The sequence below is a fragment of the Lepidochelys kempii genome, chromosome 7 (assembly GCF_965140265.1).
Source record: "Lepidochelys kempii isolate rLepKem1 chromosome 7, rLepKem1.hap2, whole genome shotgun sequence".
Lineage (NCBI taxonomy): Eukaryota > Metazoa > Chordata > Testudines > Cheloniidae > Lepidochelys > Lepidochelys kempii.
The window spans coordinates 703,001-722,812 of record NC_133262.1 but is presented as its reverse complement, the minus strand read 5'-3'; the positions used below and the strand labels follow the sequence as shown (position 1 = coordinate 722,812).

Here is a 19,812-nt window from a genome sequence, read left to right as displayed (position 1 = left end):
AGGCACTAGTAAATGATATGACCATGCCTGGTAAAAAATCCACTATTTTCACACTGTTTTTTCCTCAGAAAAACCCAAACCCTCACACCCACTGTTCAGGCTGCATTTATATACACAGATCAAAAAAGAGAGAACTCAAGCCTGAATGCTCACTGGACTTTAATGTTGATGACTTGTGCATGTACATTTTAGCATAATTAGACTTATCAACAGTCTAAAACTGGCTGGAAATTAGAGTGCTAGGTAATTAGATTAATGACGCATCTAGAGAAGCATCTCCACTGTCCAGGCTGCACTCAGCTATCCAGTTAAAGCGAAACTGAAATCCCAAAAGTTTTAGCCCTGAAGATACATCGACCACAAGCTAAACCTCTGTCACTTACACCCACATGAGAGTTTAGGGTTTATAAGAATATGAAGCTACTCCTCAATGGGTTCTGGATGACTCAAAATGATCCATGGGTAGAGTTTGTGGTTGGTATTTAACATTTTTCATATTCTTCTCATAGACAACTTTATTTCAGCTCTCCACTTACAAAGAATTTTGATATGCAGAGGATTTTAAAGAATTAAAAAAACCCAAGTAGTTGCCATTCTTTAATGGTTTGCATTCACAGCCATCTAGGGGAAGTTAGTAAAATACCAACATGCAAGATTATACATAACAGTGGGTAAGCCTGTGTGAACCTTCGTACAGAAAAAAGTTACCGAAAGATGCATCTGCCCAGAAGAGACTCTGCAGAGACGAGGTCCCTGTTTCAACAGAGATTAGGAGCTCTGCAAGGCAAGCACCTTCTCATGTATCTCAGAGTGCGCTCCTCTACTGCACACCGGAGGGGTACAGAGGGGAAAGCCTGGTGGCAAAGAAGACTGTGCCCAATACACAGTTTAATGCCAACCCAATTTAAACCTGGCAGTTAATAAAATTCCCAAAGTAAAAGCCTCTGTTACCTGATGGGTTGCGGAGGTAATATATAGCCTTTCTGCACAGGTATGCCACTACAGCATTTTCCATAACAAAAATGTAATCCGTAGAGGCTAGAAGCAATCAGTTAAGGTAACGTCCCTAAAATTCCCACTATCCTTTATGGTTCCTAAATCTGGTTGGCAATACAGTCAAATGAGACATCATCTAACACAGTCGGACAGACAGCGTCCGAGACGTATACATCAGGAATGTGTGCGTTGAAAGAGTTCATAGCGCGCCTTGTTTAAACTGGATGTGTAATGTGAAAATTCACAGAGTCAGGAACTAATTTCACAGACCAAAAAAGCTTTCTTCATGCAGAGCTCAGGTGTCCGGTGGTATCTCGTGTCCTTTCAGAATGTCGAGCTCCGCAAAATAAACTTCCAAAAACCAGGAAATAGAGAGTTAAGGTAAATGCTTATGCAACCTTAACTCTGCCCCCACTGGAGCTGGCAATGGCCACTGGCAGTTATCTGCATGCACTCCAGCTGCATTCACTGTCTTAGGTATATGCATTAGATAGAAGAGCTGGGACTATGATATGAAGTGATCTTGGGGGCAGTATGTGTGTGAGCCCCTCTTCCTGACCCCCTCATGTTGGTGGGGGAGAGAGATGACACAAAAGAGGTACACGTGTACCTTGAGAGATCCAGTATGCCTCATCTCAGCACTGTGCTATGTGAGTCATGGGCTTGGCAGCAGTTAGGTGGGAGAGGAGCATAGTCTGTGGGTAAGTGAAAAGCATTAGATGGCATTGTGCACACAAGGGTGAAGGGGTTGTAACAATTAGCAGATACGGTGTACAGTCTGTGGAGTAGGCAGATTATTTGAGCATAGGACAGGTGAGGTAGCTGCTGCTCAGTACAGGGCAGAGGCAGATTGTAAGTATGTGTTATGAGCACATTGGGGCATTACCTCAATTAGGGCAGAGTTAAAGTTGTGTGTCTATGTACCTTCACTCTATATGTCCCGGTTTTCAGAGGTTTGAGATTTGCTCAACTCAGTCTTCTGGAATGGTGCAATATACCATTGGATAACCTTAACTGTATGTTACAATGTTTGTTGCCAGTGAATTTCCTAGGTGCATGGTTTGGGGTTTGTTTTTTTGGGGGATGGGGGCAGAGAGTTATAACAGAAAGCGTGTTGTGGGTAGAAGTTTGCAGACATTTAGGCAGTTGTAATTCTCTTATAGGTCTGCAACTGAGACTCTGCTGTGACCAGTTGATAATACCTAACCCTTGTATAGCACTTTTCATCAGTAGCTCCAAAGGATGGAAACATCTCTGTGGTACAGATGAGGAAACTGAGGCAAAGAAATGAAGTGCTTCACCAAAGTCAACCTTCACGCCAGTGGCAGAGCCAGGAACACAGCCCCAGTTTTCTGAGTCCCAGTAGGCCACAAAGACACTAGGTGATTGCTAGGTGCCCACCTCCCTCGGTGTACTTTCTTCTAGTGGAGTGGGGATAACCACTGTGCTTTGAAGTGTGGGTATCATGCAATTGCTAACAGGGCCAATGCCAGAAATCTCATCTGTGGGCTACGTCCCAAGAACTTGACAGTTTGCTTATGTCATAAACATACAGCTAAGGGTAGCATAAAATCCCTCCTTTACCTGTAAGGGGTTAAGAAGCTCAAATAACCTGGTTGGCTCCTAACCAAAAGGACCAATAAGGGAAGAAGATCCTTTCAAATCTGTGGGGGGAGGTTTTGTTTGTGTGGTCTTTTGTTGTTCTCTCCGGGACAGAGCGAGACCAGGGCAGGGAAAAAAAAAAAAAACCTCTCCTAAAACCCTTCCTGAAAGAAGCATCTAGATTACAAAAATTGTAAGTAAAGCAAGGCAATGTGTTAGCTTGTGAATTTTCACTATGCTAAGCGGGAGGTTTATTCCTGTTTTTTGTAACTTTAAAGTTTTGCCTAGAGGGGAATCCTCCGTGTTTTAAATCTTATTACCCTGTAAAATTATCTTCCATCCTGATTTTACAGAGGTGTTTCTTTTACTTTTTCTTTATAATAAAGTTCTGTTTTTAAAAACCTGATTGGTTTTTAGTGTCCTAAAAACCCAAGGGTCTGGTCTGTGCTCACCTTGTTTACCTATTTGGTTGGTATATTATTCTCAAGCCTCCCCAGGAAAGGGGGTGAAGGGGCTTGAGGGGATATTTTGGGGGAAACAGGAACTCCAAGTGGTCCTTTTCCTGAATCTTTGTCTAACTCACTTGGTGGTGGCAGCAAGGAAGAATTTGTGCCTTGAGAAAGTTTTTAACCTAAGCTCCTAGAAACAAGCTTAGGGGGTTTTTCATGTGGGTCCCCACATCTGTACCCTAGAGTTGAGAGTGGGGAGGGAACCCTGACAGCTTACACGGTGGTTACAGGTTTCAGAGTAGCAGCCGTGTTAGTCTGTATTTGCAAAAAGAAAAGGAGGACTTGTGGCACCTTAGAGACTAACCAATTTATCTGAGCATGAGCTTTCGTGAGCTACAGCTCACTTCATCAAATAAATTGGTTAGTCTCTAAGGTGCCACAAGTACTCCTTTTCTTTTTACGGTGGTTACAGGAACTTTAAGCATCTGAGAAAAGACTAGCATCTCTTCCCGCTCTCACCACACCCACACAACATATAACTCTCCCCACACTATTTCCAGATCACCCTCCCTTCCCTAAGTCATTAGAAATTTAGAAGCTAGGTGCCCACAAAACGCAGTGGTAGAATGTGTGTGAACTTTACAAAAACCTGTTTTTTCCAGGGGTTGTGTCTCAGGAACCACTTGCTCAAATGACCCCAAATTTGGATCTCTAACCCTACCTCGCACTCCCATGAGGTACACCAAATTTCAAGACAATGCAAGTAAGCATAGGGGTTTTAGAGCCCTTAGAAGAATTCTTCTTTAAATAGAGAAGTCTTTTCAATCGTAACAGTTGTAAACTACTGGCCCTCCTCTATAGCACGGTATGGAATTAACCATCAGCAGCTGCACTGCTATACCCAGATTCCCAGGGCCCCTGCTGAGGACGTGCACCAACACGAGGAGTGCAGCATGGACAGGCAAAAGCAACTCAATTGCTGTGGTTGCTGTATGTCAACATAACTTTGGTTGACTTCATTTTGTCATGTAGACTTCCCCTTAGGAGTACTCAATATTTTCCTTTCTAGCCTATCCAATTAGAGGACAAGAACACCATTTTCAGAGCTCTTATTTCATTCTACAAATGCAAAGCATTTATCTCACTTATTCCCCACAAGACTAACATGTTACACAACACACACCTCAATCACATCCAATCACTATTAAAAAGTTCACCATCAACAGCAGCCTATGTATGACCAATAAGGACTTAGCTCTCCTAGGCCCAACTGTTAGACCCTCCAATTCCACAGCGTTTAGTCCCACTCACGTAGTTTCTGGGATAACTTTTTCAAAAGCTTTATAACTTAAGTCAAAATCAATGGTTTCCAACATATAGTAAGCTGATTCACTAATAGGTTACAAATAAAAGCATAGAGTTTGGGTTGTTGTATGTGGCTCAAAATTAGTATCTCCAATACACGAATCCCAGAAGCCGAACAAGTTTTATCAGCAAATGATTGTCCAAAAACATATTACAAAAGTTTGAGTAATTTTCATGTTTGAAAATTTTCAGTCATCTGACGAGGCAGCGCAAATACCATGGAACTTAAATAACCAGTCATAACAAACCTACCGCACATACGAAGAGAGCAGCTTGCTGACTGCCTGAAAGCGATTCACACTTTGGGACCTCAGAGCCAAGTACTGGCCAAGCCTAACTGTGCTTGGTAATGAGATCTGACATAATCTCAGCCCAAAGTACAATGAATTTCTTACTCCCACAGTCAGTGGCACAAGACAGTTCACAGAAGCATTCTGCTCTCATCCACATGCTCCTGCCTTGCACCTACACCTGATTCAGCCTCACCCCCCAAAACAGGGTCAAAAGTCCAGTTGCATTTATTTAACACCAAGAGAGCATTCATCGCTATACAAATATGAAGAATGCTACAGTACCTACACCAGATAGTGTAATCTGAAAAAATTAGTCCACCCTTAACTGCTGTGCACCTAAAGCTGCCTTGCAACATATTCGGGTTTTCCCATCCAACAAACTGAAAAAAATTAGCTTATTTCTTCTCTTGCCGAAAAGCCCAAGAGTTTGAGGCAGCAGCTGCTCTGAAAGTGCCAGAAAGACTGCAAAGCTCCACAAGATTAAGGACTAGAGCAAAGTATCCTAAAACCATGGAACAGCCTCCCCACTGCCAACTTCTCAGTAAGGTGCAGAGACACAGTTCTGTAGGACAAAAGTAACCTAGTGGGTAACCTGCCTAGTTAAAAATAGGGAGTTTGTACATCCAGCAGGCAGTGCAGGCACAATTATAACGCTGCAAAGAGGGCACTTTCAGTTTTTTCCTGCTTCTCAAGAGCCCAGTCATGCAGGTAAGATGGGAAGACTAGCTAGCCCGCTGTGGAAATGCCACCTTTTGGAGCTACTCAATCTGGAGCCTTGGAGCACACTCAGTCTATGTGTCTCGTAGGTGACACAGGGTTTGTTCTGTATGGCTCTTGTGCAGCCAGCTCTCCTGGCACGAAGGAGGGAGGCCGGGGCAGGAGTTACTTACATGTTCCGGTCCCTGTCAGTGCTCTCGTACTCTAGGAAGACGATCTGCCGGGGATAGTGGCCACAAATTTCCCCGTTCACATTCTGGATCAGGCTGTAGCAATAGTCCCTGCCAAACAGCTCCAGGCAGCGCTTCTCAATCCTCTCCACCTGCAAGACAGCCAGATTTACAGCTCAGGGGCTGGAGCTCAGGCTGCCCCCTCCCCTCAGGGCACAGGACACCTCTGCTATAGTCGCCACCACAGGCCTTGGCCTAGGCAGGAGGGGGCGGCTCTGGCCCAGCTGGAAGCGAGGTGTGTTTCAGGGGGTCTCGCCCAGCCAGCAGGGGGAGAGGGCGTCAGCGTCTCTCAGACCAGGGAAAGCCAGCGGGGTCCCGCGGGTGTCTCTCGGCACAGCCGGGGAAGGGTGGCGCGGGACGTGCCTCGGGGGACGTGTCTCGGGGCCCGGCCCGGCCGTAGAGAGGGGTGTCGACCCAAAGGGGCGGGGCTCTCGGGGGCCGCGGGCAGCGGGTCCCGCCGGGGCTTGGCCTCGGCCTCTCACCTTCGCGGTGCTCCCGGCCCCGCCGCCGCCGCCCCCGTCCTTGGCCCGATACTGCGCCCGGGAGAACTCGAGCAGCAGCTCGGCCAGAGCCCGCTCCCCGGAGCCCGCCTGGGGGCAGCCCCGGGCCCCCGCCATCCCCGCCCGCTCACGGCTCCCGGCCCATCGCGGCCCGCACTCGGCCCCCGGGCTGCGTCCGTTCCCCGCTTCCGGGGCCACGGCGCGCACCGGACATTCGCCGTAGGCCCAGCCAATCCGCTGCCGAGAGGGGACCGGGAGGCACCATCCCTTCCGGGCGCTGGCGTGACGTCATCACATCGCGACGCAGCGACTCGAGCACCTCGCGCCAGGCCAGGCGCTCCCGCTATAGACGAGCACGCGCCTGGCGGGGTCCCTGCCCCGCCCCCCCTTCGGCGGCGCTGCAGGCTCCCGCCCCGCCCATTGGGCGGCCCCGCTGGCCTGGGGACCCCAGCGGCGCCTGCTCCAGCCCCGCCCCCCCCCGCATCGCCCCGGCCCCCAGCTTCGCCTCAGCCCGCTCCGCCCGGCCCCGCCCCCCCCCGGCCGCCAGCCCCGCCCCCGCTTCGCCTCAGCCCGCTCCGTCCGGCCCGGCCCCCCCGCCCCCGCTTCGCCTCAGCCCGCTCTGCCCGGCCCCGCCCCCCCCGCATCGCCCCAGCCCCCAGCCCCGCCCCCGCTTCGCCTCAGCCCGCTCCGCCCGGCCCCGCCCCCCCCCGGCCGCCAGCCCCGCCCCCGCTTCCCCTCGGCCCCGCCCCCCCCGCATCGCCCCGGCCCCCAGCCCCGCCCCCGCCCGCTCCGCCCGGCCCCGGCCCCCCCGGCCCCCAGCCCCGCCCCCGCCCGCTCCGCCCGGCCCCGGCCCCCAGCCCCGCCCCCGCCCGCTCCGCCCGGCCCCGCCCCCCCGCATCGCCCCGGCCCCCAGCCCCGCCCCCGCCCGCTCCGCCCGGCCCCGCCCCCCGCATCGCCCCGCCCCCCGCATCGCCTCAGCCCGCTCCGCCCAGCCCCGCCCCCGCTTCGCCTCAGCCCGCTCCGTCCGGCCCCGCCCCCCCCGGCCGCCAGCCCCGCCCCCGCTTCGCCTCAGCCCGCTCTGCCCGGCCCCGCCCCCGCTTCGCCTCAGCCCGCTCTGCCCGGCCCCGCCCCCCCCGCATCGCCCCAGCCCCCAGCCCCGCCCCCGCTTCGCCTCAGCCCGCTCCGCCCGGCCCCGCCCCCCCCCGGCCGCCAGCCCCGCCCCCGCTTCCCCTCGGCCCCGCCCCCCCCGCATCGCCCCGGCCCCCAGCCCCGCCCCCGCCCGCTCCGCCCGGCCCCGGCCCCCCCGGCCCCCAGCCCCGCCCCCGCCCGCTCCGCCCGGCCCCGGCCCCCCCCGCCCCCGCCCGCTCCGCCCGGCCCCGGCCCCCCCGGCCCCCAGCCCCGCCCCCGCCCGCTCCGCCCGGCCCCGCCCCCCCGCATCGCCCCGGCCCCCAGCCCCGCCCCCGCCCGCTCCGCCCGGCCCCGCCCCCCGCATCGCCCCGCGCCCCGCCCCCGCCCGCTCCGCCCGGCCCCACCCCCAGCCCCCGCCCGCTCCGCCCGGCCCCGCCCCCGCCCGCTCCGCCCGGCCCCGCCCCCAGCCCCGCCCCCGCCCGGCGCCGTGGGTCGGGCTGCGCGGGTGTCCGTGTCCCGCCCTGGCGCTGCGGCGCTGGAGCCCAGGCCGGAGCGGGCCGGAGCGGCCGGGCGGGGCCGGGGCCGGGGCGTGTCTGCGCTGCGCGGGGCCCTGGGCGGGTCTGGCGCCAAAGCATTAAACATTCTGCGCGCAGTATTTTAAAGTCCCGCAGACCGTGTCTGTGAAATAAACGCGGAGGCTCCCGCGGCCCGGGGAGCCCCGGCCCCTGCTGCCCAGAGGCGGGCGATCAGCGTGCGGCTCCCCGGGACACGGACTCAGCGACCAGGCGCCACCACCCTGGCACAGCGCAAGGACGGGACCTGCCCCGGAAACACCCCAGGGCCCGGCCCCTCTGAGCCAGGTGACCAGGTGTGGGCAGGCAGCTCGGCAAGGCAGGAGCTCTGCGTGGGGGGTCCAGGTGCGGGTCGGGAGGGCTCTGTTGCGACAAGCAGGGTGCGGGTGGCTCGGTGCGGGGTCCGGGTGCAACAGTAAGGGGACTCTGCAAAGGGGTCCAGTTGAAGGTGGTTGGGGTTCAGCAGTGCTCTGGCTGTGGGGCGGATAGAGCTTGGCAGGGGGCTTTGTTTGGGGGGGATAAAGCTTGGCGGGGGGTCTGGCTGGGGGGGCTCAGTTGGGGGTCCAGATGCTGGGGGAAGGGGCTCAGGGGGGTGGGGATCCAGGTGTGGCTGGCTCGTCAGGGTGATCCAGGTGCAGGGGGAGTGGGGCTCATTGGGGGGGTTCTGGGTGCAGGGGGGGTGAGGCTCAGCAGGGGGTTGGGTGGATGGGGGGTGCGGCTCCCTGTACAGGGATCCCTCCCCCTGCAGCTGAGGAACGATGGGCGCAGAAAGCGGGCGGGGGGGAGTTGGCAGAGCTTCCTGCAGCCAGGAGATAAATCTGGGGGGGAGGGGGGGTCTGACACAGCCCTGGATGCTGTGCAAGGGAAGAGGAAGTCCCATCCTCCCCAGCCCAGCTGGGAGTAGCAACTGAGCCCAGGTACGAGCAACCAGCTGGGTCTTCCCTAGTCCTGCTCCCTGCCCCATGGTGATTTACCTCTCTGCTGGCTGCCCTGGGCACCCAAAACATACTGGGGGGGGGGTCACATGACCGCTCTTGTGGCTTCCCTATCAGAAAGGGATTTTTCTGTGGAAAAGCAAAGAAATCTGTAGGGGACATAAATTCTGCGCATGCGCAATAGCACAGAATTGCCCCAGGAGTAAGTAGAACTGTGACTGAGCCATCTCCCGAGTGATGTAAGTTACACCCACCTCAGCAGTAGGTCTGGGGAGAGTTGCTCCCATCAAGACAGCTACCACCTCTCCGACGGGAGCTCTCTCCCCTCGGCATAGAGCGTTTTCACCCGACGCAGCGCTTCTAACGTGGACCAGCCTGGAAAGAAAGTCAGCTCAGGGTGCTGCTGGCTCAGGAGCTGGCATATGCCAGCATGTGCATCCCTGCCTCTGCTGCAGCCCAATTACACAAAGGGATGGGGAGCCTCTTTGTCCTGTGTCAGCGTTGCCTGCCATACTCCTTCACCTTCAGGCCAGAGTGGCTGCCTCTCCAGGCTGCTCTCTCCAGCCTTTCTCCACCCTACAAATTTAGTCACGTCACATCATTATGCCTCCATACCAGGGTACATCTGTCATGCCCAGCTGTTTTGTCTCCGGCTTGTCTGAGCTCTGCTGTCTGTCAGACACTGCTGTCTGTCAGACACAGCAACTGCCAGGCCTGGCAGGAATCAGATGAGGCATTTTGTGAAAGCTTTTCATGCCTCACTAGGCTTCAGTTTGAGCAAGTGGTTCTGACATGCAGCAAAAAAAGCAGGAGTTTGTCCTAATCTGTGTATTGGCTGCAAGAGCAAGGAGGCAGCAGTGCACAGGAACAGCCAGGCTGTGACACTAGATAGTGAACTAGCCTTTAGCTTCGTGAAAAGGGCCCTACCAAATTCATGGCTGTGAAAAACACGTCAGGGACCGTGAAGTCTGGTCTCCCCCCCGTGAAATCTGGTCTTTTGGGTGCTTTTACCCTATACTATACAGATTTCCCAGAGGAGACCAGCATTTCTCAAATTGGTCCTGACCCAAAAAGTTTCAGGGGGGTTGCAAGGTTATTGTAGGGGGGGATAATGGTATTGCCACCCTTAATTTTGCGCTGCCTTCAGAGCTGGGCAGCCAGAGAGTGGGGGCAGTTGGCCGAGTGCCCGGTTCTGAAGGCAGCGCCCCGCCAGCAGCAGCGCAGAAGTAAGGGGGCAATCCCAGACCAGGCCACCCTTCCTTCTGCGCTGCGGCTGGCGGGGCTCTGCCTTCAGAGCTGGGCTCCCGGCCAGCAGCCGCCGCTCTCCAGCTGCCCGGCTCTGAAGGCAGCGCCCCGCCAGCAGCAGAAGTAAGGGTAGCAGTGCCTACAATAACCTTGCGACCCCCCCCCCCAACTCCTTTTTGGGTCAAGACCCTACAATTACAACACCATGAAATTTCAGATTTAAATAGCTGGAATCATAAAATTTATTATTTTTAAATTCCTATGACCGTTAAATTGACCAAAATGGAGCGAGACAAGTCAGACATCGGCCAGGGATACAGATGAGCTCAGAGCCTCTCTCCATTTACACTTCACAGGGAAGGGGCTCTCCAGGGGGCAGAGCAAAGTCAACTGGCTCCCGAGGGCACAGATACATGCCTGCTGCTGAGCCAGGGATGAGAATTCACAGCTGTCCATGTGGACTGGGGGAAGGAGGCTGTGTCCAAGGGCCGGACTGGACACCATTCCTGAGCCTGCAGCCATGGGGACCAGGATGTTTTCTGCTCCTGCTCCAATGCCCAGTGGTGCTGACCGGGGATTGCTTCATGCTGGTTGCCTAGCCCCTGGGGAATCCTTATCACAGCCCAGCTCAGGCACATTTCAGGTCCTCCCCCCTTCCCCGTTTAACAGGATATCTCTGTGCATGATTCCCTTAACTCCCTCCACGAACAGTCAGGACTTAACCCCCTGACAAAAAGAAAAGGAGTACTTGTGGCACCTTAGAGACTAACCAATTTATTAGAGCATAAGCTTTCGTGAGCTACAGCTCACTTCATCAGATACATATCGTGGAAACTGCAGCAGACTTTATATATACACAGAGAATATGAACCAATACCTCCTCCCACCCCACTGTCCTGCTGGTAATAGCTTATCTAAAGTGATCATCAGGTGGGCCATTTCCAGCACAAATCCAGGTTTTCTCACCCTCCACCCCCCCACACAAATTCACTCTCCTGCTGGTGATAGCCCATCCAAAGTGACAACTCTTTACACAATGTGCATGACAATCAAGTTGGGCTATTTCCTGCACAAATCCAGGTTTTCTCACATCCCCCCCACCCCCATACACACACAAACTCACTCTCCTGCTGGTAATAGCTCATCCAGACTGACCACTCTTCAAGTTTAAATCCAAGTTAAACCAGAACATCTGGGCGGGGGGGGGGTAGGAAAAAACAAGAGGAAACAGGCTACCTTGCATAATGACTTAGCCACTCCTAGTCTCTATTTAAGCCTAAATTAATAGTATCCAATTTGCAAATGAATTCCAATTCAGCAGTTTCTCGCTGGAGTCTGGATTTGAAGTTTTTTTGTTTTAAGATAGCGACCTTCATGTCTGTGATTGCGTGACCAGAGAGATTGAAGTGTTCTCCGACTGGTTTATGAATGTTATAATTCTTGACATCTGATTTGTGTCCATTTATTCTTTTACGTAGAGACTGTCCAGTTTGACCAATGTACATGGCAGAGGGGCATTGCTGGCACATGATGGCATATATCACATTGGTGGATGTGCAGGTGAACGAGCCTCTGATAGTGTGGCTGATGTTATTAGGCCCTGTGATGGTGTCCCCTGAATAGATATGTGGGCACAATTGGCAACGGGCTTTGTTGCAAGGATAAGTTCCTGGGTTAGTGGTTCTGTTGTGTGGTATGTGGTTGTTGGTGAGTATTTGCTTCAGGTTGCGGGGCTGTCTGTAGGCAAGGACTGGCCTGTCTCCCAAGATTTGTGAGAGTGTTGGGTCATCCTTTAGGATAGGTTGTAGATCCTTAATAATGCGTTGGAGGGGTTTTAGTTGGGGGCTGAAGGTGGCGGCTAGTGGCGTTCTGTTATTTTCTTTGTTAGGCCTGTCCTGTAGTAGGTAACTTCTGGGAACTCTTCTGGCTCTATCAATCTGTTTCTTTACTTCTGCAGGTGGGTATTGTAGTTGTAAGAAAGCTTGACAGAGATCTTGTAGGTGTTTGTCTCTGTCTGAGGGGTTGGAGCAAATGCCTCTGTCTGAGGGGTTGGAGCAAATGCGGTTGTATCGCAGAGCTTGGCTGTAGACGATGGATCGTGTGGTGTGGTCAGGGTGAAAGCTGGAGGCATGCAGGTAGGAATAGCGGTCAGTAGGATTCCAGTATAGGGTGGTGTTTATGTGACCATTGTTTATTAGCACTGTCATTGGCTAAGTCATTATGCAAGGTAGCCTGTTTCCTCTTGTTTTTTCCTACCCCCCCCCCCCCCCCCGCCCAGATGTTCTGGTTTAACTTGGATTTAAACTTGAAGAGTGGTCAGTTTGGATGAGCTATTACCAGCAGGAGAGTGAGTTTGTGTGTGTATGGGGGTGGGGGGGATGTGAGAAAACCTGGATTTGTGCAGGAAATAGCCCAACTTGATTGTCATGCACATTGTGTAAAGAGTTGTCACTTTGGATGGGCTATCACCAGCAGGAGAGTGAATTTGTGTGGGGGGGTGGAGGGTGAGAAAACCTGGATTTGTGCTGGAAATGGCCCACCTGATGATCACTTTAGATAAGCTATTACCAGCAGGACAGTGGGGTGGGAGGAGGTATTGTTTCATATTCTCTGTGTATATATAAAGTCTGCTGCAGTTTCCACGATATGCATCTGATGAAGTGAGCTGTAGCTCACGAAAGCTTATGCTCTAATAAATTGGTTAGTCTCTAAGGTGCCACAAGTCCTCCTTTTCTTTTTGCGAATACAGACTAACACGGCTGTTACTCTGAAACCCCCTGACAGCTGACCTGAGGTGGTTGGGGGTCACCTCTGCAAGACCTGAGATTTAGGGGTGAACGTCTTCCTCCCCCATTCTAATGACTGCAGAGGGCACCCTCTCCCACACTGCCCTAGACAGAGAACCCTCTGACGCATGTGTAAATCAGCCACTATAAAGCGCTAACCCAGCATCACAGGAACTTGCCAGACCTTGCCTTGTGTCCTGGCGAGGCCAGAGTGGGATAGGTTCAGCCTGAACTGCAGGGACGACTGTGTGAAAGTGAAATAAGATGCTTTTAAAAAACAACCATTGTTTAGATCCTTTGATTGTTAATTAGCTTGACACGGGGGTTTCACATAGCACAGAAACACGCTACTGAGCGGGTGACCCCGTGTGCTGGGATCCTGATTCCCCCAGGTGCGGTGCAGGTCAGGTCATCGAAGGGGCGCAGGGAGAGCATGGTAAATGGGCTGTATGACCAAACCCAGACTGTCCCACAGGGCTGCTGCCTCCTATGGGTTCCCATGTGCCCCTTGGGGAGCAGTGGTGCAGACTGGCTATCTGGGAACCAGGTCAGTCAAGCAGCAGCCAAGCCTGCCATTTCACACAAGCCAATCCCCACCGTACGTCTCTTCCAGGGCACAGTGGGGTCCCCTCCCCACAGCTAGGGTGTTCCAGGTACATGGGAAAGTCTTAAACAAGGGTTCTATAACTAGGTGCTTCATTGTTCCCACCTGGCTTGCCCAGACACACACGGCCCTAATGAACCTGCTATGACAGCACACACAGCCTGGGAGGGGGAGGATTTCTTCCAGTCCAAAGTTCTGGGTCTGGAATACAGCGGAGAAGGCTCAGGGACATTGCACTCCACTCCCATCTGGGGCCTTCTCCCTTTTTCAGCTCTCGCCTGCACTTCCCTCTCCTCCTGGCCAATCTCCTTTCCTCCTCAGTTTCTGTGCAGGCCCCGCCCCATGGTGGCACTGACTGCAGCCCCTGGCCATGGCCTCCTCACCATAGCGCTTGCTGCCCACTCCACTTAGGTGCTGCAGAACGTCCAGGACCTGATTTTCATGTAGTGGGCCCTTTATGTTGCTCTAGCAGAGCCAATGTAATTTACAGTAGTGTTAAAGTCCCTTTATGCGGCCAGAGCAGGGCAAAGGCCACAGCGAAAGTGAAAATCTGGAAGGTCATATTTTGGAACCTGTGTGAAGTCAGTGGGACCTTGCAGAGTTTGCTCCACATGCAGGCTCCTGCCTCTGGCTATCAAGTTGTTCCCGTCCCTCTCAAGCCTGGATGCTGAATTTACCCATCAGATGGGGCTAGGGCTTCTCTTTCCTCCACCAAATCAGCCAGTCTGCCCAGGCTCATGGTGAGCACCTATGGGTGCAGCTCTCAGGAGCCCGATGCCACCCCATGGCTCTGCACAAGGCCATCCTCACTCTCACTCCGTGCTCTGCCACCTCTCACCAGCTCAGCCACTTACACCTCTGCACAGAAAAGGGCAGGTTGGTGGGAAAGTGCCATTCCCACTGGCTAGCAATGACAGTGCAAAGATGCAGGGCAACCAAAACTCTGGCCCTTCCCCACCTCCCTGTGCCTTTTCTCAAGATACCCCTGTAACCATGCTCATCTCCTACAAGGCCTTCCTAATCACTCACTGCTTCTGGGCCAGGCCACCACTCCCTGTTTGCTCATCTCCAGCACATACAATTACTGTAGAGCTGCCAGCCAAACCTAACGAGGCCTGTGCCTAGGGCCTCCTGCTACCGTGCACCATTCCTGTGACATGCATTGTCTAACTCGGAGTGTGAATTCATCTGACATTGTGCTACTCACACCTCTGCTGCTGCAGCAGGCACCTTACGGAGAATAATGGCCAGTTGAGCAAGGGTCTGGGAATCAGAACGGCTGGGTTCTAGGCAGCTGTGGTGTCAGGGGGCTGGGAGTTAGGCCTTCTGGGTTCTATTCCTGACTCTTGCTGCGTCCGCATGATTGGAGGAGCACAGGGGTGGCCCTCTGAGAGTCTTTCCTCCTCACACTCACTCCAGGCCACCAGCACGCCATTGGCAGCAGTGCTATTTATAGGTCCCAGCCAGCTCCCCCTCTTGCTCCTGGGGGGCAGGGAGCAGTACTAGCAGTCAGCTCTGCCTTCCTTCCTCGCCCCACTCCGGCTTCCTTCCTCTCTGCTCCCAGCTGCTGGGGTCACTCCCCTCTAATCAGCCCTTCAGCTGTGGCTTTACTTGTTAACTAACCCTCTGTTTAGACCCCAATTAACTTCTCCTGGTGGAGATTTGAGTGGCCGGTCCTGTCAACTCCTGACCCAGAACCCCTGTCACAGGGAGGTTTGCTTGCCCACATGGTAGGCCATTCTGTGTGATCCTTTGCTAGTCTTTCTGTGGGTAAACAGTCCTTGTGATCCATCCAAGAAATTCTTTTTCTGCAATCAACGTTCCCCTCCAGTGTCCATCAACATGCATTGCCCACGGAACCTCTTCAGCTGTGCCTCGCCACTCAAATCTCTCTTTCCATAAGATCTGACTGGCATCTGCGGAGTTCCAGTCATCCCCAATGATCTGTCATTGGTTACTCAGTCTGTCCATGACATTTTCAAGTTCTTCTAGAGCACCATAATTTTAATTATTGTAATTTATCATTGATTGTTTGAATGGCCGGGCTTCAATTCAACACAGACCAAACGTACATTTTTAAGAGTCGGAATCTAGTCTTCAGAGTCTGAACATATAAAGTGCTAAGTGGTCTGTCAAATGAAGTTCTAGCTGTCTCAAATGGGCACTCAAAATTAGTGGACACTTTTGGCCTTAATCTCCCTGTGCCTCCGTTCTCCTTTGTAAAATGGGAATAATATCACCCTAAACTGGGGGCATTGCAACGAGAAATTCTTTAGTATTTGTGAGATTCTCAGACCCTGCAGCGAGGAGCCCCATTGAAACAGCCAGGAGGAAAGTAGTAATTCTGTGTTCTATGGAGGATTTGGATGTGTGCAGAACACATGGCCTGGGGGCCACACACTGAATGAGAAGCATAAAGAGAAATATGGACTAGTCACTGATTGAGGGAGCACCACTCACCCTGTGCCCCGACTGGGTTGAGGCCCTGGGCAAAACCCAGGATGTGATCATGTAAAAACAGACTAATAATAATGCATACACACTTGGGGTCACAAGCAACCTGCAGTCTGGCATTTTGTAACTTTTCAGTGCTTGACTCTGCAACCTTAACATTCTTTTAACATTGACTCCGATGAAGTGAGCTGTAGCTCACGAAAGCTTATGCTCAAATAAATTGGTTAGTCTCTAAGGTGCCACAAGTCCTCCTTTTCTTTTTGCGAATACAGACTAACACGGCTGTTACTCTGAAACTTTGTATGAAATAATAATTATTATAATTAGTAATAAATCACGACCACGAAATCTCTTCAGAGTGAGATGCCCCACTCCAGCAAGACCTGGCACTACCCTAACCAACATGTAGGGATGCCATTTTTACTGTGTGACTGCCCTAGCCCTGGACTTCCCAGTTGTGCTGCAAGTAACTGACTTAATAGTAATTGTAAGCCAGGCACCCGATCTCTCTGTAACCTTCTTTTTCTCCAGTTCCTGTTTATTTCTCTGGCTTGGCTCTGGTTGGGGACAGACAGGCCTTCCCAGCAGGCCTCGCTTCCTCTACAAATTCTTCTTTTTTCTCTCTTGGTTAGTTTCGTTTCTGTTCTCCTTTCTCGCCAACCCATCAGCAGCTCCCCCTTTGCAGTGTGATGGAAGGGAATGGGGTCTCCTCTCCCTGACTAGCTTCATCCAGGCTCAGCCCACAGTGAATCAGGTGTTCAGCAGCTCCAGTGTGAGATCCAGGAGCCATCCACATAACCTTGAAAATTATGTGGTTCCCCCATCCATGTCTGACCAGATGATCAGCCTGGGGAGCAGCTTCCCCCTCCACCCCCCCAGTTCTCTCTGCTCCACCCACCCGGCACCACATCAGATCTGTTATTTGGGCTAAAACAATACATGACAGATGATTTAACATGTCCTATCCCAGCGTGAGTGCCAATCATATGGTCCATTCACCGCCAGGGCACCTCCTGGCCATATCTGGGGATTAGCTCCACTCACGTGGGACACCCCTTTCTGGTGCTTGCTGCACACCCTACCACCATTGTCTCTCTCAGGGTGCTGTTGTAGTCATGGCATTTGATGTTTGTATTTTGTATAATTTAGAATGAAGGATAAAGAATAATAATGTAGCATGCATTAAATGTATTGATGTATGATTTGACCATACCCTGCCAGCCACCCTTTCTGAAAGCAGAAAGGAATGGCCTAGCATGCCGTTGGTAAAGATGCATCAGCCAGAATCTTGTGTCTGAAGCTGATTTCAAGGTAGTGACAGACCTTTAGGGTCACCATTTTGTTGTAAATTTAGCATTTTGAAATAAGTAAAAGAATGTAATGATTGTTTTCTCCTGCATTGCAATTTGATGTTCCCATTCAAATGCTCTGTGTAAATCAATCCTGTTTTGTGTGTGTGAATGAGGAATGTGTGTTAGAAGACAAGCGTGAAGGCCATCACCAGACCAGATGTTCTAGGGAGGAACCGATGACAGACATAAGGACAGCGCTGAGAGTAACTGAGGCCACTTACAGGTACGGGGCAGGGTGGCTCTGGCCCCCGGAAGGGGCGGGGCCTCGGGTGGAAGGGGCGGGACTGGGCATCAGCATCCCCCAGCCAGCCCTTCCAGTCCGGCTGGCCCACGCCACCCAGGGCTCCCGTGTTGATTTAAAGGGCCTGGGCTTCCAGACGCCGCTGCAGCCGTAGGGCAATGGCGTCTGGAGCACCAGCCCCTTTAAATCGCCAGCCCCAGGGCAGCTGCTCCCTTTGCCGCCCCCGCCCGTCGGCAGCACCAAAAGGGGCAGGAATGTTAAAGCGCAGCAGGGTCTTTCCTCCCCACCCACCGGTAGGGTCCGTCCCAGCCTCAGGCCGCTGACGGGAAGCGAAAGGGGCTGCTGCGGCAACGCTTTACTGTGGGCTGGGTACGGGCCGGGGCGGGTTCTTACCGGTACGTGGTACCGGCCCCTCCCGACCGACTTTCACCCTGCGTAAGGGCACCAGGAGGCTGCACCACGCCCCTGTTGGAATGTCAGAGGAGGGCAGACTGATGACTCTAAAGAGGAGACAGGCACCTATCCATGGGGACAAGATAGCAGTGATCAAAGCCAGCCTGGGGTAGTTCCCTGAGAGACTTGATGAAAGAACAAGATAAAGGATGAGAAGGACAATCTAAGAAAACAAGCTCTCGTCAAACAGCAATTGATTACAGCATGACGGTGCAAAACTCATTGGTCCCAATGAAGGAAAATCACTATAGAAACAGGGGGCCTTGCCATGAAACTCTGGGTTCGCCCTGCCAAGACTTCCCTGGAGCATCGTGTCATGACTGACAGAACCCAGCTCCTTTCTACCTGTGATCAACCTAGTTGGCCACTAGATGGATCCGGACTCTGGACTGGTAACTATAACATCGACTGGTGGGACAGTGCGTGTGTGTGATTGAATGCATATGCTAATTGTTGTATTTCCAATTAATGCAGCATATTGCCTTTTCCCCTGAAAAAGATCCTGGGTGCTTCTTATAAGCATAACTCTGTGTCATCATAGCTTGGCCCTCTGGCCAGGTCACTGTGCATTTTCCCCTTCAGGGGTAGCAAAGTCTTTCTGTACCAATGGTCCCTGGCAGTCTTCTCATTCACAGCCCCTTCCCTGGTGGTTTATAGGGGAACCCAGGCCCACCCACTACTCTGGGTTCCAGTCCAGGGACCTCAAACCTGGCAACTGGGGTCTTCTTTTCCTCAAACCCTGTTGCTCTTTCCCTGAACTCCTTCCTACATCTTCTTTTCCCCCACTCTCTGGGCTTACCAGCTCCAGCTCCCTACTCCTGGAGAGTGATCGCACACTACTTCCCTGCAGCCTCTTTCTGCTGCCAACTTCCTGGCTTTATACCAGCCCCCTGCTCCTCCCCAGTTGGGCTCCATCTTCAATCAACCTGTCAAGCCCTGGCTCTTCCCCAGGTGCAGCCTATCAAGGTAATAACCCTAATTTACTGGCTCTGCTGGTGCCACATAGTGTTCTCCCTTGGCTCTTTCTCCTGGGGGTGGGAAATAGCATGAGTCCAGATCACTATTTGTACATTGCCATAATCACTGTGAAACAAACGTTGAAAATGATCAGGCCCCCTGATGCCGGCAGCTGTTACATTCTGTTCCCCAAGAACATCCTCTGAATCCAGCTCCAAGACCATGGCAGAGCTTCAAGGAGGCGCCTGGCTCTAGTGCCCAGGGCAGCTCAGTCAGCATTATAATGCACTTTGTAGGATAAACATGAAATTAAAGAGTTAGAATTAGCTTAAGGAAATAGATCTGTGCTGTAAAAAAAGGCCCTGACTAGCAGGTAGAAGGAGAGCCTTCAAAATAGTGAGGTATTAGGCCAGAAGTAATGAAATAGGGAGGATGGCTGGTTCAAAGAATAATAAGGGGAGGTTTCTCTAAAGAAGGATAGGGCTGCCTGCCAATTGTTTTAAATAAATCAAAGAGAATCTGTCTTAAAATGAGCCGACATGGTCCTTCCCACCTCACACACCAGTGTTAATTCCTGTGTGAGCCCAGGTGCAATGGGGAACCTGTTGGGTACTAAGAAGGAGGGGAGGGAAGGCCGTGGGAAGGAACGAGGTTGTAAATCTTCTCTGGATTAAGACTGGACATAAGGGTGAACTGTCTCCCGCTGGTTTTTAGCTGAAGTCAGTCATTGCAATGACATCACTTGGTTGTAAAAGGGGATAAAAAGTGAACTCTTCCAGGGTTCATTGCTAATACCTGCCTGCCCATGCTGGAGCCGACCAGCATGGGTCAAAGCACTATGGGTTTTGCCTGTTTGTGCATCTCTTGATCAAATGCGTATCACTGTGTTTTACTGTTTGGATGTAGTAAATTGCTTATTAGTGAGGCTTTTTA

General features: G+C 52.8%; 1 protein-coding gene and 1 long non-coding RNA gene across 7 annotated transcripts in view; one reads left to right on the top strand and one right to left on the bottom strand.

Moving 5' to 3' along the window:
• The window catches only part of MTMR14 (myotubularin related protein 14), a 55,356-nt gene extending 42,307 nt beyond the window's left edge, over positions 1-13,049 (bottom strand). For 2 of the 5 annotated variants that reach the window (XM_073350787.1, XM_073350789.1), the window contains exons 1-2: positions 9,042-9,129; positions 5,596-5,744 (exon numbers count right to left, since the gene is read on the bottom strand). In XM_073350787.1, the coding sequence (XP_073206888.1) occupies positions 5,596-5,744; positions 9,042-9,074 (182 nt within the window). In that variant the 5' untranslated portion in view covers positions 9,075-9,129. Of the gene's footprint in view, positions 1-5,595; positions 5,745-6,134; positions 6,556-9,041; positions 9,163-12,977 lie in introns of those variants that run through there. The other 3 variants (XM_073350792.1, XM_073350788.1, XM_073350791.1) reach the window with 3 other exon arrangements.
• Positions 7,890-19,812, top strand: LOC140913995 (uncharacterized). Of its 2 annotated transcripts, none has more exons than XR_012159729.1 (3): positions 7,890-8,140; positions 17,342-17,451; positions 17,918-19,812. It is a non-coding gene; the product is annotated as an uncharacterized lncRNA (long non-coding RNA). The 2 variants fall into 2 exon arrangements; XR_012159730.1 differs by having other exon boundaries at positions 7,890-8,148.